The sequence below is a fragment of the Spinacia oleracea genome, chromosome 3 (genome assembly GCF_020520425.1).
Source record: "Spinacia oleracea cultivar Varoflay chromosome 3, BTI_SOV_V1, whole genome shotgun sequence".
In the NCBI taxonomy this organism is placed as follows: Eukaryota; Viridiplantae; Streptophyta; class Magnoliopsida; order Caryophyllales; family Amaranthaceae; genus Spinacia; species Spinacia oleracea.
Genome location: NC_079489.1, coordinates 76,415,323 through 76,431,394, shown reverse-complemented (window position 1 = coordinate 76,431,394; position 16,072 = coordinate 76,415,323). Strand labels below are relative to the sequence as shown.

General features: G+C 35.2%; 1 protein-coding gene across 6 annotated transcripts; it reads right to left on the bottom strand.

The window, feature by feature from the left end:
* Nucleotides 1-1,513: 1,513 nt before the first annotated feature.
* Nucleotides 1,514-15,452, bottom strand: LOC110801202 (alpha-mannosidase). 6 transcript variants are annotated; one of them, XM_056840504.1, is made up of 29 exons: nucleotides 15,308-15,452; nucleotides 14,079-14,162; nucleotides 13,225-13,313; nucleotides 12,959-13,133; nucleotides 12,714-12,833; nucleotides 12,538-12,624; nucleotides 12,384-12,455; nucleotides 12,147-12,260; nucleotides 11,881-11,981; nucleotides 11,606-11,699; nucleotides 11,185-11,352; nucleotides 10,960-11,049; nucleotides 10,646-10,711; nucleotides 10,510-10,566; nucleotides 9,937-10,156; nucleotides 9,695-9,828; nucleotides 9,243-9,308; nucleotides 9,081-9,137; nucleotides 8,412-8,483; nucleotides 8,072-8,119; nucleotides 7,689-7,805; nucleotides 7,295-7,360; nucleotides 3,725-3,837; nucleotides 3,510-3,594; nucleotides 3,057-3,167; nucleotides 2,893-2,988; nucleotides 2,696-2,743; nucleotides 2,085-2,153; nucleotides 1,514-1,941 (listed from the first exon to the last, which is right to left on the bottom strand). In XM_056840504.1, exons 4-29 carry the CDS (start codon nucleotides 13,115-13,117, stop codon nucleotides 1,744-1,746), a joined length of 2,628 nt encoding a protein of 875 aa, XP_056696482.1. In that variant the 5' UTR covers nucleotides 13,118-13,133; nucleotides 13,225-13,313; nucleotides 14,079-14,162; nucleotides 15,308-15,452; the 3' UTR covers nucleotides 1,514-1,743. The 6 variants fall into 6 exon arrangements, 5 of the variants coding, with proteins under 5 accessions (XP_056696482.1, XP_021862222.1, XP_056696484.1 ...); XM_022006530.2 differs by lacking the exon at nucleotides 15,308-15,452 and adding an exon at nucleotides 14,274-14,985; XR_008930665.1 differs by lacking the exons at nucleotides 1,514-1,941; nucleotides 2,085-2,153; nucleotides 2,696-2,743; nucleotides 2,893-2,988; nucleotides 15,308-15,452 and adding an exon at nucleotides 14,274-14,658 and having other exon boundaries at nucleotides 3,151-3,167; nucleotides 3,510-3,617.
* Nucleotides 15,453-16,072: the final 620 nt, after the last annotated feature.

Sequence of the window (16,072 nt, the reverse complement as noted above, 5' to 3'; positions counted from 1 at the left end):
AGCATATTGTATGGACTCCTACACTTTCTTCCACATAGTGCCTCGAAAGGGTCTCATGCCAATGCTAGCATGGAACTCTGTTGAATCACAAGCGATGGTACCAATTGTATGTTGGTTTAGTGGTGATTGGGGCTGAACTTGGTAGGGAGGACAACGTTTTCGATCCCCGCAACAACAATTGGAGGGGGATGAAACCTATCCATCTAAAACTCGCCCCGAATTCTGATTAGCCCTAAGAGTGAACCGGAAGGTAACACCAGTAAAAAAAAATAAAAAAATCACAAACGATGGTAGTGCAAAAAATACAAAGTGCCATTATATCGAAAAGGTGGGAATATATAATTACGGGATAATTTTACAATGGCTACAACAATTTGGTAGCCATTGAAAATCTTTGATCACAACCGTTAAATTTCTAATATTAGATCAGAACCACTCATTAGGTTGACTTAATTAATAATAAAAATATTTTTAAAAATGAAATTACTTTTCTTAAAAAAAAAAGCCGTTTGTTCCCCCCTTCGTACCTTAGCTTCTATTGATTGTTCATCTTAATTTTGGATTATAAAATGATCTACTTCGTATTTTGAATATTTATGAAAAAAATTTAAAAACCAATATCAAAATATCAATGTGGAAGTGAAAATAAACATAGTTGTAGAATATTGTGACGATGGATATATAGACGCAAGTTTTTTCCTTCAACTTATTAAACTTTATGTTGTTAATATTGGGTAGAAAACATATAATTATATGATAATATTTAAAGTGTCATCATTGAAATAAATTTTATTTTTAATGTTTGGGCCTGTTCGGCAAAATTAGCGGTAGCGGGTAGCGGTTGAGTAGCGGGTAACAGTGAATGGTAGCGGGTAACGGTTAGCTGTCAAAGTAGCGGCTAACTGATATGTGTGTTCGGTAAAAGTGGCGGTTGATATTCTAAAATAAATAAAAGGTAGAATATTGTTTAAAACTTTATTATAAATTTGTCAAAAGCTATATGCTACCATAAAAGCTACTAATTTTAACGTTTGACAAAATCTACCTAAACACTACCTCTACCGTTAACCGCTACCTAAACCACTACCTTGCCAAACAGTTACAAATTTTACAAGTAGCGTCTTAATTAGGTCAAAACGCTACCCGCTACCTCAAACGCTACTGTCAAACATGCTCTTGATCTTGAGGATCGTTAATGGAGATTGCAATTTTTTGAGCGGCAGCTGATTAGTAGCGGGATAAGAAATGCAGTTTTTTTTCTTTAATTGTGATTTAGAAAAAAAATAGGAAATTAAACTTTTGCAAAAGGTTAAAGTCAAACAATCGGATGGAACAATCGGATGGACAAGATTAGTCTCCAAAATTTAGACGGTCGAGATTAAAAACAACTATAATGGCTACATTTTTATTGTAGCTATTGAAAAACCTTCCATAATTATGACATTTAATTTAAAAACAAATCTATTTAATTGACTGAACCGAATACAAGAAATAGAGAGAGGCCCAGAGCAACTGCTGCAAACTTCCATGTCTGTAGTAATTATTAATTCTCAATTAACGATGATATATTGGTAATTAAAAAATAATAGCAGTACTTGTCAATTAAACATGGTCGGTGCTTGCAACTCAAGGACCAAAAGTCCAAAACCCAAGTAAAACACACTATACTTGGCCTAATAAGCAACTTATTAAGATATAAAAACTAAAATGTTGAGTAAAACTGAAGTAAATAGGAGTTATTAGTTAGAACTTCAACAAAAGAGTACGGATTTCCATGGGACCAAGCTCAACAATAAGGGTGGCACGATCAACAGGGCGCCCTCTAAGAGGGATGTGCTCTTCCACATTATCTGAGTCTTCTCCTTCAACTCTCCATTTCAGCTGTTTCATCTCAGACTTCTCCTGGTTCGCTGATAAGCTCGTCTCTTTTATCTCTTTTATCTGAAAACATTTCACGTTCAGCAAAATGCGAGTCATAGATTTACAAAATTCAGTGAGAATGAAGACAAGGGATGATCATTGATATCTTAGATCATGATGTCCTTGTGATCCTTTCAATTACTCTACTAGCAAGCAATTCATACCTTTTTTCCGGGGAACATTTTTATAAGCTCAACGGTGGCCATTTTCGAGTAGTCACTGTCTTCACCAGCCTAAGCATGATAAAACCACATGTAAAAAGAATGGAAACACAAACAAATACTCTAGTTTATTACAACTGCAATGGAATATCAGTCTTATTTGTAATACTAAGAGAGATATTTGCCCTAGTTTGTACTATGATTATCCAGATTAGTGGGATTTATGATGGGAATGGATAATTGCTGCTTCAAAGTTCAAACGGCAAGTCCAAAAGCAATATTGATGTGCTGTGCACCACATTGCTAAGTTAGTATTACGTTCTCTTATCTTGTGCGAGAGAAATTCAAAATCTTGCAATAGGTCGATTGTAGGTGTATAGTTTTCTCAAGACTCAAGACTCAAGAGTGTATGCAGTAAGGTTATTATGTGTGCAAGTGTGGAAATCGTTGCAATTACTGCATACGTTCCCTGCTAGAAAACTTCCACAGAAGGTACGCAAGTGTGGGGTATTGATGTCGTTCACAGACATCCAGGAGATGGTAGCAAGATAGAGCAGAGCGCAAAGGCTACAAACGACTGAAGGATTACAGGAAAAGGAAAACAGTAGTTTCACCTCATAGAGATGTGCCAGACGGAGTAGTACATATTTGTCATCCAGTTCCTGGAAAGTTGAGCATTTAACAGTCAGACAAATCTCGAAAGGCAAGAATGAAACTCAACTCACAAATATTCTTTCAAAGAGGCCAGGCCCCGGGAACTGCTTTTGAGAAGATGTTGCTTAGCCAGAATGGTTAAGAAAATAATAAATACCTGAAGAGTTATCAAAGCAACATTAAGAGGTAAACTGTAGTTTGAATCCATAGAGGTTGCCTTTGTTGATCGGGAAGCCTTCCAATTGTCTGAATTCTGTACGCGTTGATTGACTATGTTAAATCATGTAATATAGAAACTTACTTTAGTTATCTAGGCCATACCTCATGTGTGAAAGCCAAAAGTAGAGGAGAGTAAACTTCTTGACCAGTGGTTCTGCGCCACTGAGCGCCAGCTCCTAACTTATGGACGTTCATATAATAGTGTCCTCGGATCTGGCCAAGAATAATGAAAATCTCAATGATGCATCCCAATGTAACACATTCAGTTGTCATATACATATGCACATTGTAAAAACATGAAACAGTGACAGTCATCTTCGTATCTGTTCAGCTTCAGCTTCAGTACAGGCATAATTAGGTAAACAGACAGTTTAAGTGTATGAAAAATGGCTACAAGTATACAAGGAGAAAACAGATGGACAAAAAGGCGTATCTTTAAAGAAGAAATTGGATATATCCAAGTCAGGGGCAAAAACACTTTGAAAGATTATTACATAGCAATCTTGTAAACAGAAATAGTAGTGAGAAAACAATTGATATTGCAAAGCGTCATACTGTAAGTCCGTTGCATGTGTCTTCAACACAAACTTCTTCATTAAGGGGCTCCCCTACTCCTCTAGAATCATCCACTAGTAGACGCCTTAATACACAAAAACAAATAAGCTACAGTAAAGAAGGGAAAAAGCTCAATATTAGACAAGGATGTACCTATGTGATGGTTTCAATTCAACTTCAGGAAAACAAAATATAAGTGACAAAAGATGCCAAACCTATGGAGCATTAGTTCAATTTGACCATCTTCAATGCTGGATCCTCCAGTGGCACGATCAACCAAAACTGAGAACTCATAGCGGCTGTCATTAGCATATATCCCAAGATTAATCTGAAAAGAACATCAAGTAAAATTAAGATAGTAATTCATGAATAACCAAGAAAGGACTTGCGTACCAATATTAATCAAGTAGATGAATGGTAGACAGGATTGCATCGTAACTTCAGTTTACAAGTCTCTCAACAGTAGTTAACCCTAGAATCAGTAAAAATATCATACTTTGGTGATAAGCTTGCCTTCCCATGGAGAACCGACATAAAACAGCAGCTGCTTTTACAAGAATGCACAAGCACATGTCGGTTCTCAGATTTTACTACTATCATGGAAGAGTACAACCAGAATCAGGATTCACTGCTGATATCTTACTCGTTAAGCAAAAGTCTACAGTTACAGAGGAGTGAACAATAAACACCCCATTCGATCCATTATAGTGTCATTTTTAGGTCGTTGGCGATACTTTGCAGTAGCTGCTTCATCTAAAAGGTCTGAATAATCATCATTTAACCACAAAACATTTGCAAATCCACAGAAGAAACGTGGGATTATCTAAGCATCTCTTAGAGTGGACCATTATCATCGAAGAACTCGAACAATGAACAATCATGACTTTCATATTTGAAATTAGATCCAACGTCATGTTTAACAATACAAACAAAAATACTCCGTATTTCTTTAACAATATGAATAGCCGCTCCCATAAAAGTATTATCCCCATTTCTCTTCAAATGAAATTCTGGACGATGTCCTTTCTAACCTCACACTCGCCACTAGCCAACAAAACATCCTTATAGATCATACCAACAGTACTGATGATCTGTGGATCACCTTTCAGGTCTCAGAGCCGTCTCACATCAAGCCTTTCCATTCCTCATTGAGAAACATGTCCAATTCCCCAACAAGATTCAATAAGACTACCCTCTTAACACACAGAACCAGTACCCTTAAACTCTTGAACACTAACAAAATTAGATGGAAACCTTTTCAAAGCCCTTGAATTGCATTACTTACATCCTCAGAAACAATGCATTGAATGCAGGTCAGCTCATGCACCTCCACATGCTCTGCCACACTGGCATGCCACAGAACATGCCGTCTCTACCATCTCACAAGCAACATGACACACAGAGTCACTAACATCACCATACGCCACCTGCACCTGGGTAATCTCATACCCTAGCTACCCTGAAGGATTCTTTGGTTTGCCCCATATGTAGCACCCAATCAGTGTTATTTTCCCTCTAAACAACCCCTCTTTTGGCCATTCTTCATGACCATGAGCATCAAATATCATCTCGTATCCGTCAGATCAAGAACAACCCCCACTCTTTTACCACCATTTAGTCATTAAATGCCACTACGACCCTCCACCCTTTCAAGAGTCATTACATAACTCACCCATGATCCTACCACCTCCCCAGAAGAAAGATCAAGGCCCTCTTTCCCCTTCACAAGATTCCTAATTCCATGTAGCTTCCTGTTAAATTAGATCTGGCCTTCACCCACCAAAGAACTCTACCAAACTTTTTTAGTCTGTTCCGATATACTCTCCTCAGAAAATAGAGAACCAAGAATCTCTCAACCACCATGCAATGCCACCAACACCACCACCCATCGATTCTTTGCCGAATACATTCCTTAGGGTGTGTTCTCTTCAACTTATGAGCCTAAACTTATCTGAATTGAACTTATCAGAACTTATCTGAACTTATAGGAACGTATAGGACCTTATTTAACTTATAAGACCTTATTAAACCTTATTACAGTTTATTTAAAGTTTATTAGATTACTACTAAACTTTTGACCATTAGAATATTGATAATAGTTGATTGTAAATATTAATAAATACAAATTAATAAAGCAATTATTATTTAGTTCTTATATTAGTAATTATGTTTTTATGTTACTATTAATAATATAAATTATTACTTTGTAATAATTATCCAAAATTTATAAAACCCAAGTACGAATTCAACCAATTTGTAAAAAAAATATTTGTGATTAGCTCTTTAACAAACCTCTTTATACTCCGTAATGGAACTTTATCACGAACGAAAAACAACTCTTTTATACTCCCTCAATATTTTTTTTTGGAGTCACACTTACCATTTTCAACCGTATTTTAGGAGTCACACTTCAATTTTTAGTAACTTTTCTACCACATCTTCTAATTATTTAATAAATCTAATTTCCTCTGGGGACCACCTCTACAATAAACTCCCTCTCTACTTTGATTAAAATACTTTTTTCATCATCTTTTTTCTATTTGTTTATTACGTACTCCCCACTTGCTTTATTAATTTTATTAGATTCAACTCTCCTTTCTTAATACGCGTGCCGGTCAACATGTGACTCCTAATAAAATACGGAGGTAGTACTCCCTACGAGTATTTCACTTATTGCATTGATGTAAAGAAGTAATATTATGATTATTGGAAGTTATTAGTTTCAATTAATGCATTGTTGTAAAGAAACAATATTATCATTATTTGCATCTTACCAAAAACTTGTTCATTGATTTGTGATGTACACGTAATTTTGAAAGTGTTTATTAAATTTTCCCATATAATTATATTGATAGTAATTAATAATAACATATTAATACTTACTTATCATTAATAATTATTATCGTCAATTAGTAACCACAAATTATTTTAATATATATATATATATAATATAAATATGATTTATTTAATATAACAACGCAAATAATCATAATCTCACATATTTTATTTAAGACCTTATTGTAATTAATACGCCTGATTAGAACTTAAACGACCTTATTAGAACATATAGGAACTTCTTATTGAAACTTATAGGACCTTATAGGAACCTATATGAACTTATTGGAACTTATAGGACCTTATTTAACTTATCTGGACTTATAGGACCTGAAAATAAGGTCTTACAAGTTGAAAAGAACAAGACCTTCCTCCTACCTATCCTACCTATTACCAGATCACTGTTCTAGAGCTACCAAAATGACTGATGGAATTTTCTTTGATCTGTACAGAAGAGAGTCTTGAACAGCTTGAAGGACCTTTATAAAAAGAGCTTGCCATTAGAAAGAAGAGAAGAGGGAGGCGGATGGAGAGCGAGAAACGTAAAAATTAACCATAAGATCAGAATTTAGTCATAAATTTTACACTAGCCTGAGTTTTATCCATTCTGGACTTAATGTTGGGACAGGGAACATAGTGAGGTACAGCAGAAAGGCCAGCCACTTATGACAGCAGACCGAAAATTTCAACATTGGTTCATGTTATACTGCATTGAGTCTTCATAATGAGCAAGAACTTATCTCATAAAAACATATTCGCAAAATTGTCCAGCATAGTATCACACTTAATATAACAAGGGACAAAACAAATACAGATATGAACCACAACTGCAGAAGACGAAAAGACGGAAAACCCTAAATATTTCCTAATTAAGTACAAACAACCAGGCGAATATGTCAAAACCCAGAAAATTCATTCTTCATTTCAATTTAAAAGGGAAATCATTTTACCGGATAATAATTTCCAGCCACAGGTTGGTGGACGGTAAGGTTCCAGTCCTCCCTGTAATTCCGGATCTGCAGAAAAATGCAACAAGAACTATAGAATCATTTTAACACCAAGGAAAGATTATCATAGGTACAAAAAAAAATGAAAAGCAGCACAGATGATGGCTTCCACAGGGACCATCATTGAAGTCAATCTTTTCTGCCTTAGAATAGAGACCCAAGATTTGAAGACATATAGAGGCTGCCTAATAGTAACTCTCGACAAGAAAGATTTGAAGATAATACTGCCACCAGTTAAGGAAAGCAGAAAATTAAATTGAGATAAGGGGTTCCACTCCAAGGGGGAAAAGGCCATGGATATAAGAATTAAGAAGGCGACAGACAAAAATAGACTTGCCCGTTTCAGAAAATCCCTTCCATTGGAGTCAGTGTAGAACTCTTTATTTGTGGCCAATTTTGTTTCCATCCGTGTGATCACCTCTTTTCCAACGAAGTCAACAGGGATAGGACCAATCTTCAATAAAAAAAACTTGTCAGAAATCACAAATACAGACATGTAAAGAAATTTCATTTGATTTACAAGTATGTGAAAATTGTGAACTGAACCAGACTTTCACTAAGTTTGGGAATTAATGTCAGTTTTAAATTTACAGAGTTAATAGTTTACTTACTTCCTATACTTCTGCTGAATTTAATTCATTTAATCCAAGTTCCCAAACAAACTTCTTTCTCCTCTACTCTTTGGAGGAGATAGGGGGCAGTGAAGGGGAAAGAGCTTACCGTAAATTCTACCTCAGCATGTTCCTTGTCCCTGTATAGTCGAGTCACCTAGGAAAGACGTAAAGTTGGGATCAGATATTAAACTGGAAATATGAGCAATATATCATACCAAACTTCTAAATGGTAGTCTAATTGTACATGGATAATTCAAGATTGCAAAAGTGTGAAATACGATTAATGTCCTTTGTGTTGAAGAATTTCTTTCATCATGCAGGATTCATTGAGCATGCATGATTCGTTGGTGTTAAAGAGGTATGAGGGGCTTAAAAAGAAATGTGTATTTTATTGCATATCATCTCTACTTCCTCGAAATGAGAAAAAGCACGAAGGGGATCAAAACCTGGTATATCCACGAATCAAACTTTTGGTGAATTTCATCCATAAGTACTCCACGAACAACCACCATAGGCTCCTATAAAGAACGAAGAAGAGTGAGTCAGGCACATAAGCTGTCAATCAGTCATCCTATATTTAATTTCAATAAATATACAAAACAAATTTAGACAGCCTTATAGCATGTTACATTAAAATCAATTTCCGAATTTAAAGTATCCACCATACCAGTCTACAGAAGATTATAAATTTCCCAACTGTGAATGAATCTTTTTTAGACAAGGTTGTGGCAACACTTGCAAGAATAAGAAAAACTTGACAATCAACAACAAACATCATAGATGGATATACTGCCACATCAAACACCCTTTATACAATGGCATTACTCCCATCTTCAGAAGATATCTAAACAGTAATACTACATAATAGGAACCTATATATATGCACATATGTAATGCTGTTGTGTCCTCCAAAAAGTTGGAACTCGGAAATATTATGAAGTAAATACTTTAGGTGGATATATTGTAAGCCTTGTATATAAAAGCCTATGATATTACACAGAAATAGCTCAGATCATAGCTTTGAAGATAACAAAGTTACAACTGAATCAGCTATAGGCTTGCAGCAATGAAAATGCTGGTTTATAAGAAACTAAGAAAATAAATAATGAGCATACTGCGCTGTGGATGACAGATGGATCACCGGAAGGTCGAAAAATATATGCACCAGAAGCCTGCCAATAAGATTTTACATTGTACTCATCAGTAAAGGTAGTTCTAATCACTACTTTCAAAACAAGAGTAGCTCTAATCACTTAATTTAGAAATGAGAAGCATACCTGACTATCATCATCACCCAAACTACTTGTATAATAAAGAAATCTTTGCTGTATTGGTACATCAACCTGGAAAATTGTGACATTCCACAAATTTTTATTACTTGTGGTTTGAACTAAAAACAATAGATGAAAGAAATTAGGTAAAATATGGATTTCATTTCCAATTTTGCAAATCATCATGAGCGTATAACACCCTCATAACATCACTAAGATTGTAATTTTCAGTGAGAAACTACAGAAGAATTAAAGTTTTGCATGCCGCCTTAGTTAGCAGTTACATTTCTTTCACTAGTAAATTTTAGTACTATTTATGTTGGATTTCAATTCATGATAACTCCCTAAACTTTAAGATCTTGACGGTTAAGGAAATCAACTCAGCAACCAATTTGTGTGATTCATACTAAAATTTGCTATAATTCTAACTTTCTGATTAGAAGTTCCAGATATCTCACCCCACTTTCAGAGTTGAACATCTTTAGTAGTTGACCAGATGAAGAAAATGACAACTTCAAATTTCCTGGTCCAATATCAACTACCTGGTTCTGTACTCCCTCCACAACAGATACGTTGCTTCTATTGATCCCTCCTAAGATGCATACAAAACAAATAGGGATGGAGAAAAAAAAACAGAAAAAAAGAGAATATTGTGAGCTAAGAAACTGCTCCCCAATTTTAGAAGACAAAAAGAATTTACCTTTTCCGTTTTTCTCAGAAATGAAATACGTATTCCAACCCAACGGTGGCAAAGACACTCCAAAAGCAAGCCAGAACTTGGGGACCTTTTTTGATGATACTCCCAGGTAGGCCCTGGTATAGAAGTTTCTCAGGTTCATGGTCACATTATCCATATCAAGATACTGGGATTCAACCACACTGCCCATAGAATCTTGGACAACAAGGTTAGCATTATCAACCTGGAAAAAGATACATTTTATATTTTAAAAAGCAAGGTCATTTTGAATACCAAGGTGCAGTTTAAGCAAGTAACATTATGAAGCTTTGTCCCTATTAGTGCCTTGCATCAACAATATCAGGTCAATAAAATGTATCAGGAAAAATAAATTATACATGCAACTTGCTCTCAGCTTCTAAAACAATTCTGAGCAAGTGAAAGTCACATTCATAATCTACCGTCAAATCATGGTCATTAATCATCCATTGCCTACGTAAAGGTCACCGGATAAGTTGGTTCAGTAAACTGAGTATACAACACTTCATGTCCGCCCATTAATCAACTAAAATAATCAGTAGGGAAAGGGGTGCTCACTGGGATCCTGATGACATCAGTTCGATTCCAACCAAGAGGATTATATGCCACCACAACCTGAAATAAATAGACATAAATTAGATCTTTTTAACAAGAAGCTTCTTAGGACATGAATTGGAGATAAATGATGAATTACCAAACTTTTCCCCTTTGTAATCTCTTGCTCAGTTGATGGACAGTAGCTTATATTGAGAAGTGGACACTGTTGAGAGGTTTCAGTGGAAGTATTAGGGAGAAAGGGGAACAATATTAATCAAATTGGCATAACCGGCATGTGAGATAATAATGACTACATTTGTCATGTTTGATAATGGCATTTCAGTTCTTTATAATAATTTGATATCAAACACAAACAAGGAAGGCAATCCCACAATTCGAAAAGCCACATTTCCCTGCTGCCCGGGAGAAAGTACATGAAAAGCCTGAACAGAAAGCAATAGTCAAACTTACCTGAGCAAAAGTAAATGTGGATGTATTGCAATGACTTTGTGATTTTCCATCCAGTAGGCAAGCTAGAGCTGAATTTGTAACAGCTTCTGCCTAAAATAAGTTATTTTATCTTGTTACATAAGGAAATTAACATAAGAGGGTGACCAATTTATGTTCTTATAAGTAGAAAAGTAAAAATGAAATAGCAAGAATCAAAAGAAAAATATATATTGGTCAGTTACCGACCTCAGAAGCCCCTGCTGCCAGGCGTTTCATATAGTCATTTGTAGTGTGTTGCTTAGCTGTGCCAGTGATGGCATCATGATGCTGTGCAATTCCTAATGCTTCTCCTAAACTATAAGTGTTTGGGCCAGCACTTCTCCTTCCAGAAAGATATTCAAGTTGTCGTGCTGCCTATTACAAACACGCAATAAAAAGCACATTTCAACTAATCACCCAGGGGCACATGTCAAGTTCATAAAAAAAGAAGTGTAATACAGAATTAAAGAAATCAAGTACGGAACAAGGACATATATGTTGAATCGTTCACATTTCTCTAGGTTTCATGAAGCAAATTAATTCAATAGAAAATGGTAATGACAAGACCGCTTGTATTATGAATCTAAAAATCTGTATATATAAAGAAATAAAAAAAAAATAGAACTACCAGATAATATCCACTTAGCTCCCTAACATATCGCTTGAAGGACGGTCGGCTGGTGAAAAATCCTGTCCAGTAAGCATTATCACCATCCGCGTAACTGTAAGCAAATACGAAATCAGAAATAGCATTATTGAAGAAAAATTCATGTTACTGCAGATTAAAGATCCAAAGCATTTGAACTGCGTGTGCATGTTTGTCTGACCATGAGTTTATGAGAAAGAGAGAGACAGAGGGGCGCAGGTGGAGACAGAGATTATTGCAGGTCAGCTATCACTTACGGAAAATAATCGTGAGATTTTAGTGGCCAAGACTCGTTTGCATCATATTTAGCATCCGTGTAGATAGAAGGAGTCGAATAGAGAGCATTCACTCTACCATCCTACAATATGCAGTAAGTACTCAAGTCTTCACAGCCTCGAAATTTTAGAAGAAGAAAAAAATCTCTAAGAGATTGAGTACAAAACCACAACCAAGCCAACCAGTAAGCATTTAAAGGTACCATTGGTTTGCTTTTAGACTCATGTAACCTCCATCGAAACACTACCTTGTTAACGTAATGGATTAATTTGTCCATTTGCTTGAACCAAGACTCAGCATACTGATACTGAAAGTCATCTCCCATTGTCCACATAATGTGGTTTGTTTGAGTCACTTCAGCCTATAGGGTAACAGGTTGTCAAGTTTAACTGTTACATAGACAAACTTGCAGAAATCAACTTCTTCTAGAAATCAAAATTATCAAAGAAGAAAAGGTTAACAGTTTGAACTTTGAACACTTTACCTGACTAAGGGAAGCACGAACAAAATCATCAACGCGTTCTACAACATTATAATCATATAAAAGGGGATTATCCTACAATTGTATCATGAAACGAATAAGGTTTTGGGTGAAATAGGCAGAAAGAAACGCTATCACTCTGTGGTTAAGGAAAAACCTGGACAGGTATGGGACGCTGATCTTCCACTTCAAAATGAAATTGATCTGGCGGACTATAGTGAACAGGAAATGCATTTGAAAATATCTGGGAGATACAAGTAAGCAAAAGAAATAAACAATAAGTCAAATATAAGTAACAAAAGAGTAGAGCTTCAGATATAAATACAAGTTAACCTGAGAAGAGCTCCCAAATGTCTTTGATCCACGCCATATAGTTTCAAGAGATTTATGATCTTTGCGTATAGCCCTGTCCTGATAATCAATTCTTGCAAAATGCACTGAGTCGAACCCAAGCTACATAAACATAATATCTCACTCAATGACTAAATGCCATGCAATTTAATAGTCAAGCACTAATCCAATTAATATACAGATAATGAAATATCATTTGTCGGGGAAAAAACAGGATTAAACCGGACCTCAGCTCCAAGAAGGTAAGCCTGTACTGCAGAATGTCCAAAAGGGTCAATCTGCCATCCAACACGGGGTATCCTGCTGAATTGTTTCTTTATAGCATGGTGACCCAGCGTGGTTTGATCAATCATATCTATATAATGGGTTGCTGCTTCATCATGCATCACCCAACCACCATTACTACATTGTACATAACAGAATGAGATACACCTAAATTATAGTGTTATTAGCACCAAAATCACAAAACATAAAACACACTGCTGTCACTTACATGAATTCAAACTGTCCACTATCCACCAGCTTTCTTACTTCCTCTTGTATTTCCCTGTCTTGGGTCGCCCACCACCGCTGAAAGAAAGCCTGATACAAATATGAAGTGTTTCCATTTTGTCACAGAGATTCTCCATATGAAGAATACCCTTAACTTCTAGCAAAGGCTCTACGTCAGTCGATAATAGCATAAAACATATTAGCAGCGAACATTGTCATCTGACTCATCTCCATATGCAGGAACAACATTCAAGAGGCAGCATTGAAACCCAGTTTGTTAAACATGTCAGGCTACTATAGACAAGTTCCTCTTACATCCATACCTTATCTAGGTCCAATGATTGGCTAATATTAACTTTAATTACTACTCTAAAATTATCAAACAGTTAAATGGAAGCAATCCAAATTAGAAGCACATGCTTTATCACTGAGGTAGCTAAACTAATGTAATTTCTCTTTTGCCCGCATCGCTTCAAAATTACCAGAAAGGTACTGTTAAAATTCTCTAGAGATCTTGATCATGTATATAAAATATAGAGTAATCTTCAATTTTACAAAGAAAACAAAGTAACACTACAAAGTTAGTACTACTCATTAGTTTATCATATGCACCCGTATTGAACGGCAGGCAGCTAGATCATTTAATAGAAAGTAACTAAAATTTTCTGTATAAACTAGGTAAAAGATACAAAGCTTATACAGGAGTCTCAGAAATTTTCAACACCTTCAGTTTGTAACTGTATATTGCACAGCAGTTGGAATTATAGGACAATAATTAAACATTCAAGCAATTATAGATACATTATTCCAGTTACAAGTCTTCCACAAAATCCACAGATCAAAACGTACACCAACCTGTTCAGCAAAAACAAACTTCCGATTAGGACCACGCCGCAATGCTTCCACAACCGAGTCCAAGACATTCTCAACACAAGCACCCTACAAAGTGGAAAAACAATGTCAATCTATTGCAATTTGCAACAACAATCCAGCAGCCAAAACAAGCCCCCCACTGATCTCAGGAAAGAAGGAAACTAAATCATAGTTAACCTGAATGCTATTATTTGATCCAACATAGTACTGATCAACTGTCTTTAACCATCCAACGTCATCATGTGAATGTGCAACCAAATGTACATTCAGTTTACCATCAACAACACCAGCACCGACATCGTACTTAATACAACAGATTGACCCAAATGAGCAGAAAACAGCTAATACAAGAAGGACAACAGAAATACTCATAGCAGGTTTCTTCATATCCAGCAATCCAACTGACCACTTTCACAAACTACACAACAAGCTTAAGTAGTATAACCCCAGAAATTTGATCAAAAGAGTGAACCAAAAATTAGTTATCTTTTATATAAATAGGAACATGTAACAGTAGCCACAGACTCACAGTATACACAGTTGTCAAATTATGCATACTTTTCAACAGCCCATTATAAAAGTAACTAGGTCCCTCAAAGAAACTACTAACTTGCACAACCAGCCAAGCTAATTAATCAACATTTTTTATGAATATTCAAGGACCATTAAAGGAAAAAGTTGCCACTACTTATCATTCGGGATAATGTCTAGGTTATTTTTATCCGATATTGATCAATCGCACACACATGAACAACAAAACCGTGTATTCAACCATAATTACACTTGTTGTCGGTTAATGTGCAATGTAGACAAACTAAAACTAACCCATTTACAGAAAACAGACAGTGAAATGTTATTTGAGTTCAATTTTGTTGTTCTGACTAGTAATCCAATCCATTTGTTTGTTTTTCTCTGCATCATAATACACTACTAACTCAATATATGAACAATTAAAACAAACCCATTTACTCGCTTTTATTTTCCCTAAAAAGTTAATCAAACGCTTAAGATTTTAGAAATAAAACAGCAAAGAATCAACTCAACGCATTTGCAATTTGACGGAAACCCACTCTTAACAATAAATACTCCGCACTCAGTCATCTAGTGAAACAAACCGTTCTTTTGAAAGAAAAACATAACAGTACGAATAACAAATTAACACTTAATATAAATAAATTTTAAAAATAATACGAAGTAATAAATTGGCTTACCCTAAAAATGGCAATGATTTTTGACGGTTCATCGAATTTGATTTGTGTTGAGTTGTGTTCTAAGTAATAAATTGGCTCACGTTGTGCTCCGTCGTGTCTTACAGCGTTTTTTACTGAACCAAAAAACTGACTTATGTGTCACTGATAATGTTTATCTAGGTATGTCCCGTTAATAAAAAAAAAAAATTTAGGTATGTCCCATTAGATTTACACAAAATTTTATTTACATAACAGCCCTTTGTTGTTTTGGGCTGGACTCACCAATGCTCAGATTTGTGCAGGGGTGTGCATGGTGCTCTTGGCGCACCTGTCCAAAAACGCACATAAATAACAATAAAACGCAACAAAAATAAAAACGCAAAAAATGAGAGAAAATAACGGAGAAAATAAATCATAAAAGAACACTAATATAAAACTCAAAAAACATTAAAACAAAACGCAAAAAAGCAAAAAAACGAAAAAATGAAAAAGAACATATAAACTAAACAGAAAGAACATGATAGAGTAAACGAAAAGAACATTAACCAAAACCTGAAAAGAACACTAATGTTAAAAAACCAAAGAAAAGGTAAAAAACGAAAAGAATATATTCTCTTTTCTGATAAACTATAAAAGGAACAACTATTTTTTAAAAAGAACATCATGTGAAAAATGCAACAAAAAAACAAAAGAAAAGAAAAATATCAGAAAGAACATGATAGAGTAAACGAAAAGAACATTAACCAAAACCTGAAAAGAACACTAATGTGAAACGGTAAAAAAACG

Coding starts and splice junctions, on each gene's coding strand:
- LOC110801202 (XM_022006530.2), bottom strand. CDS start 14,483: ATGAAGAAACCTGCTATGAGTATTTCTGTTGTCCTTCTTGTATTAGCT. Junction 10,567..10,645: donor TTACAAAGGGGAAAAGTTTG/GTAATTCATCAT, acceptor TATTTATTTCAG/GTTGTGGTGGCATATAATCC. Junction 1,942..2,084: donor AAATGTTCCCCGGAAAAAAG/GTATGAATTGCT, acceptor AAATGTTTTCAG/ATAAAAGAGATAAAAGAGAC.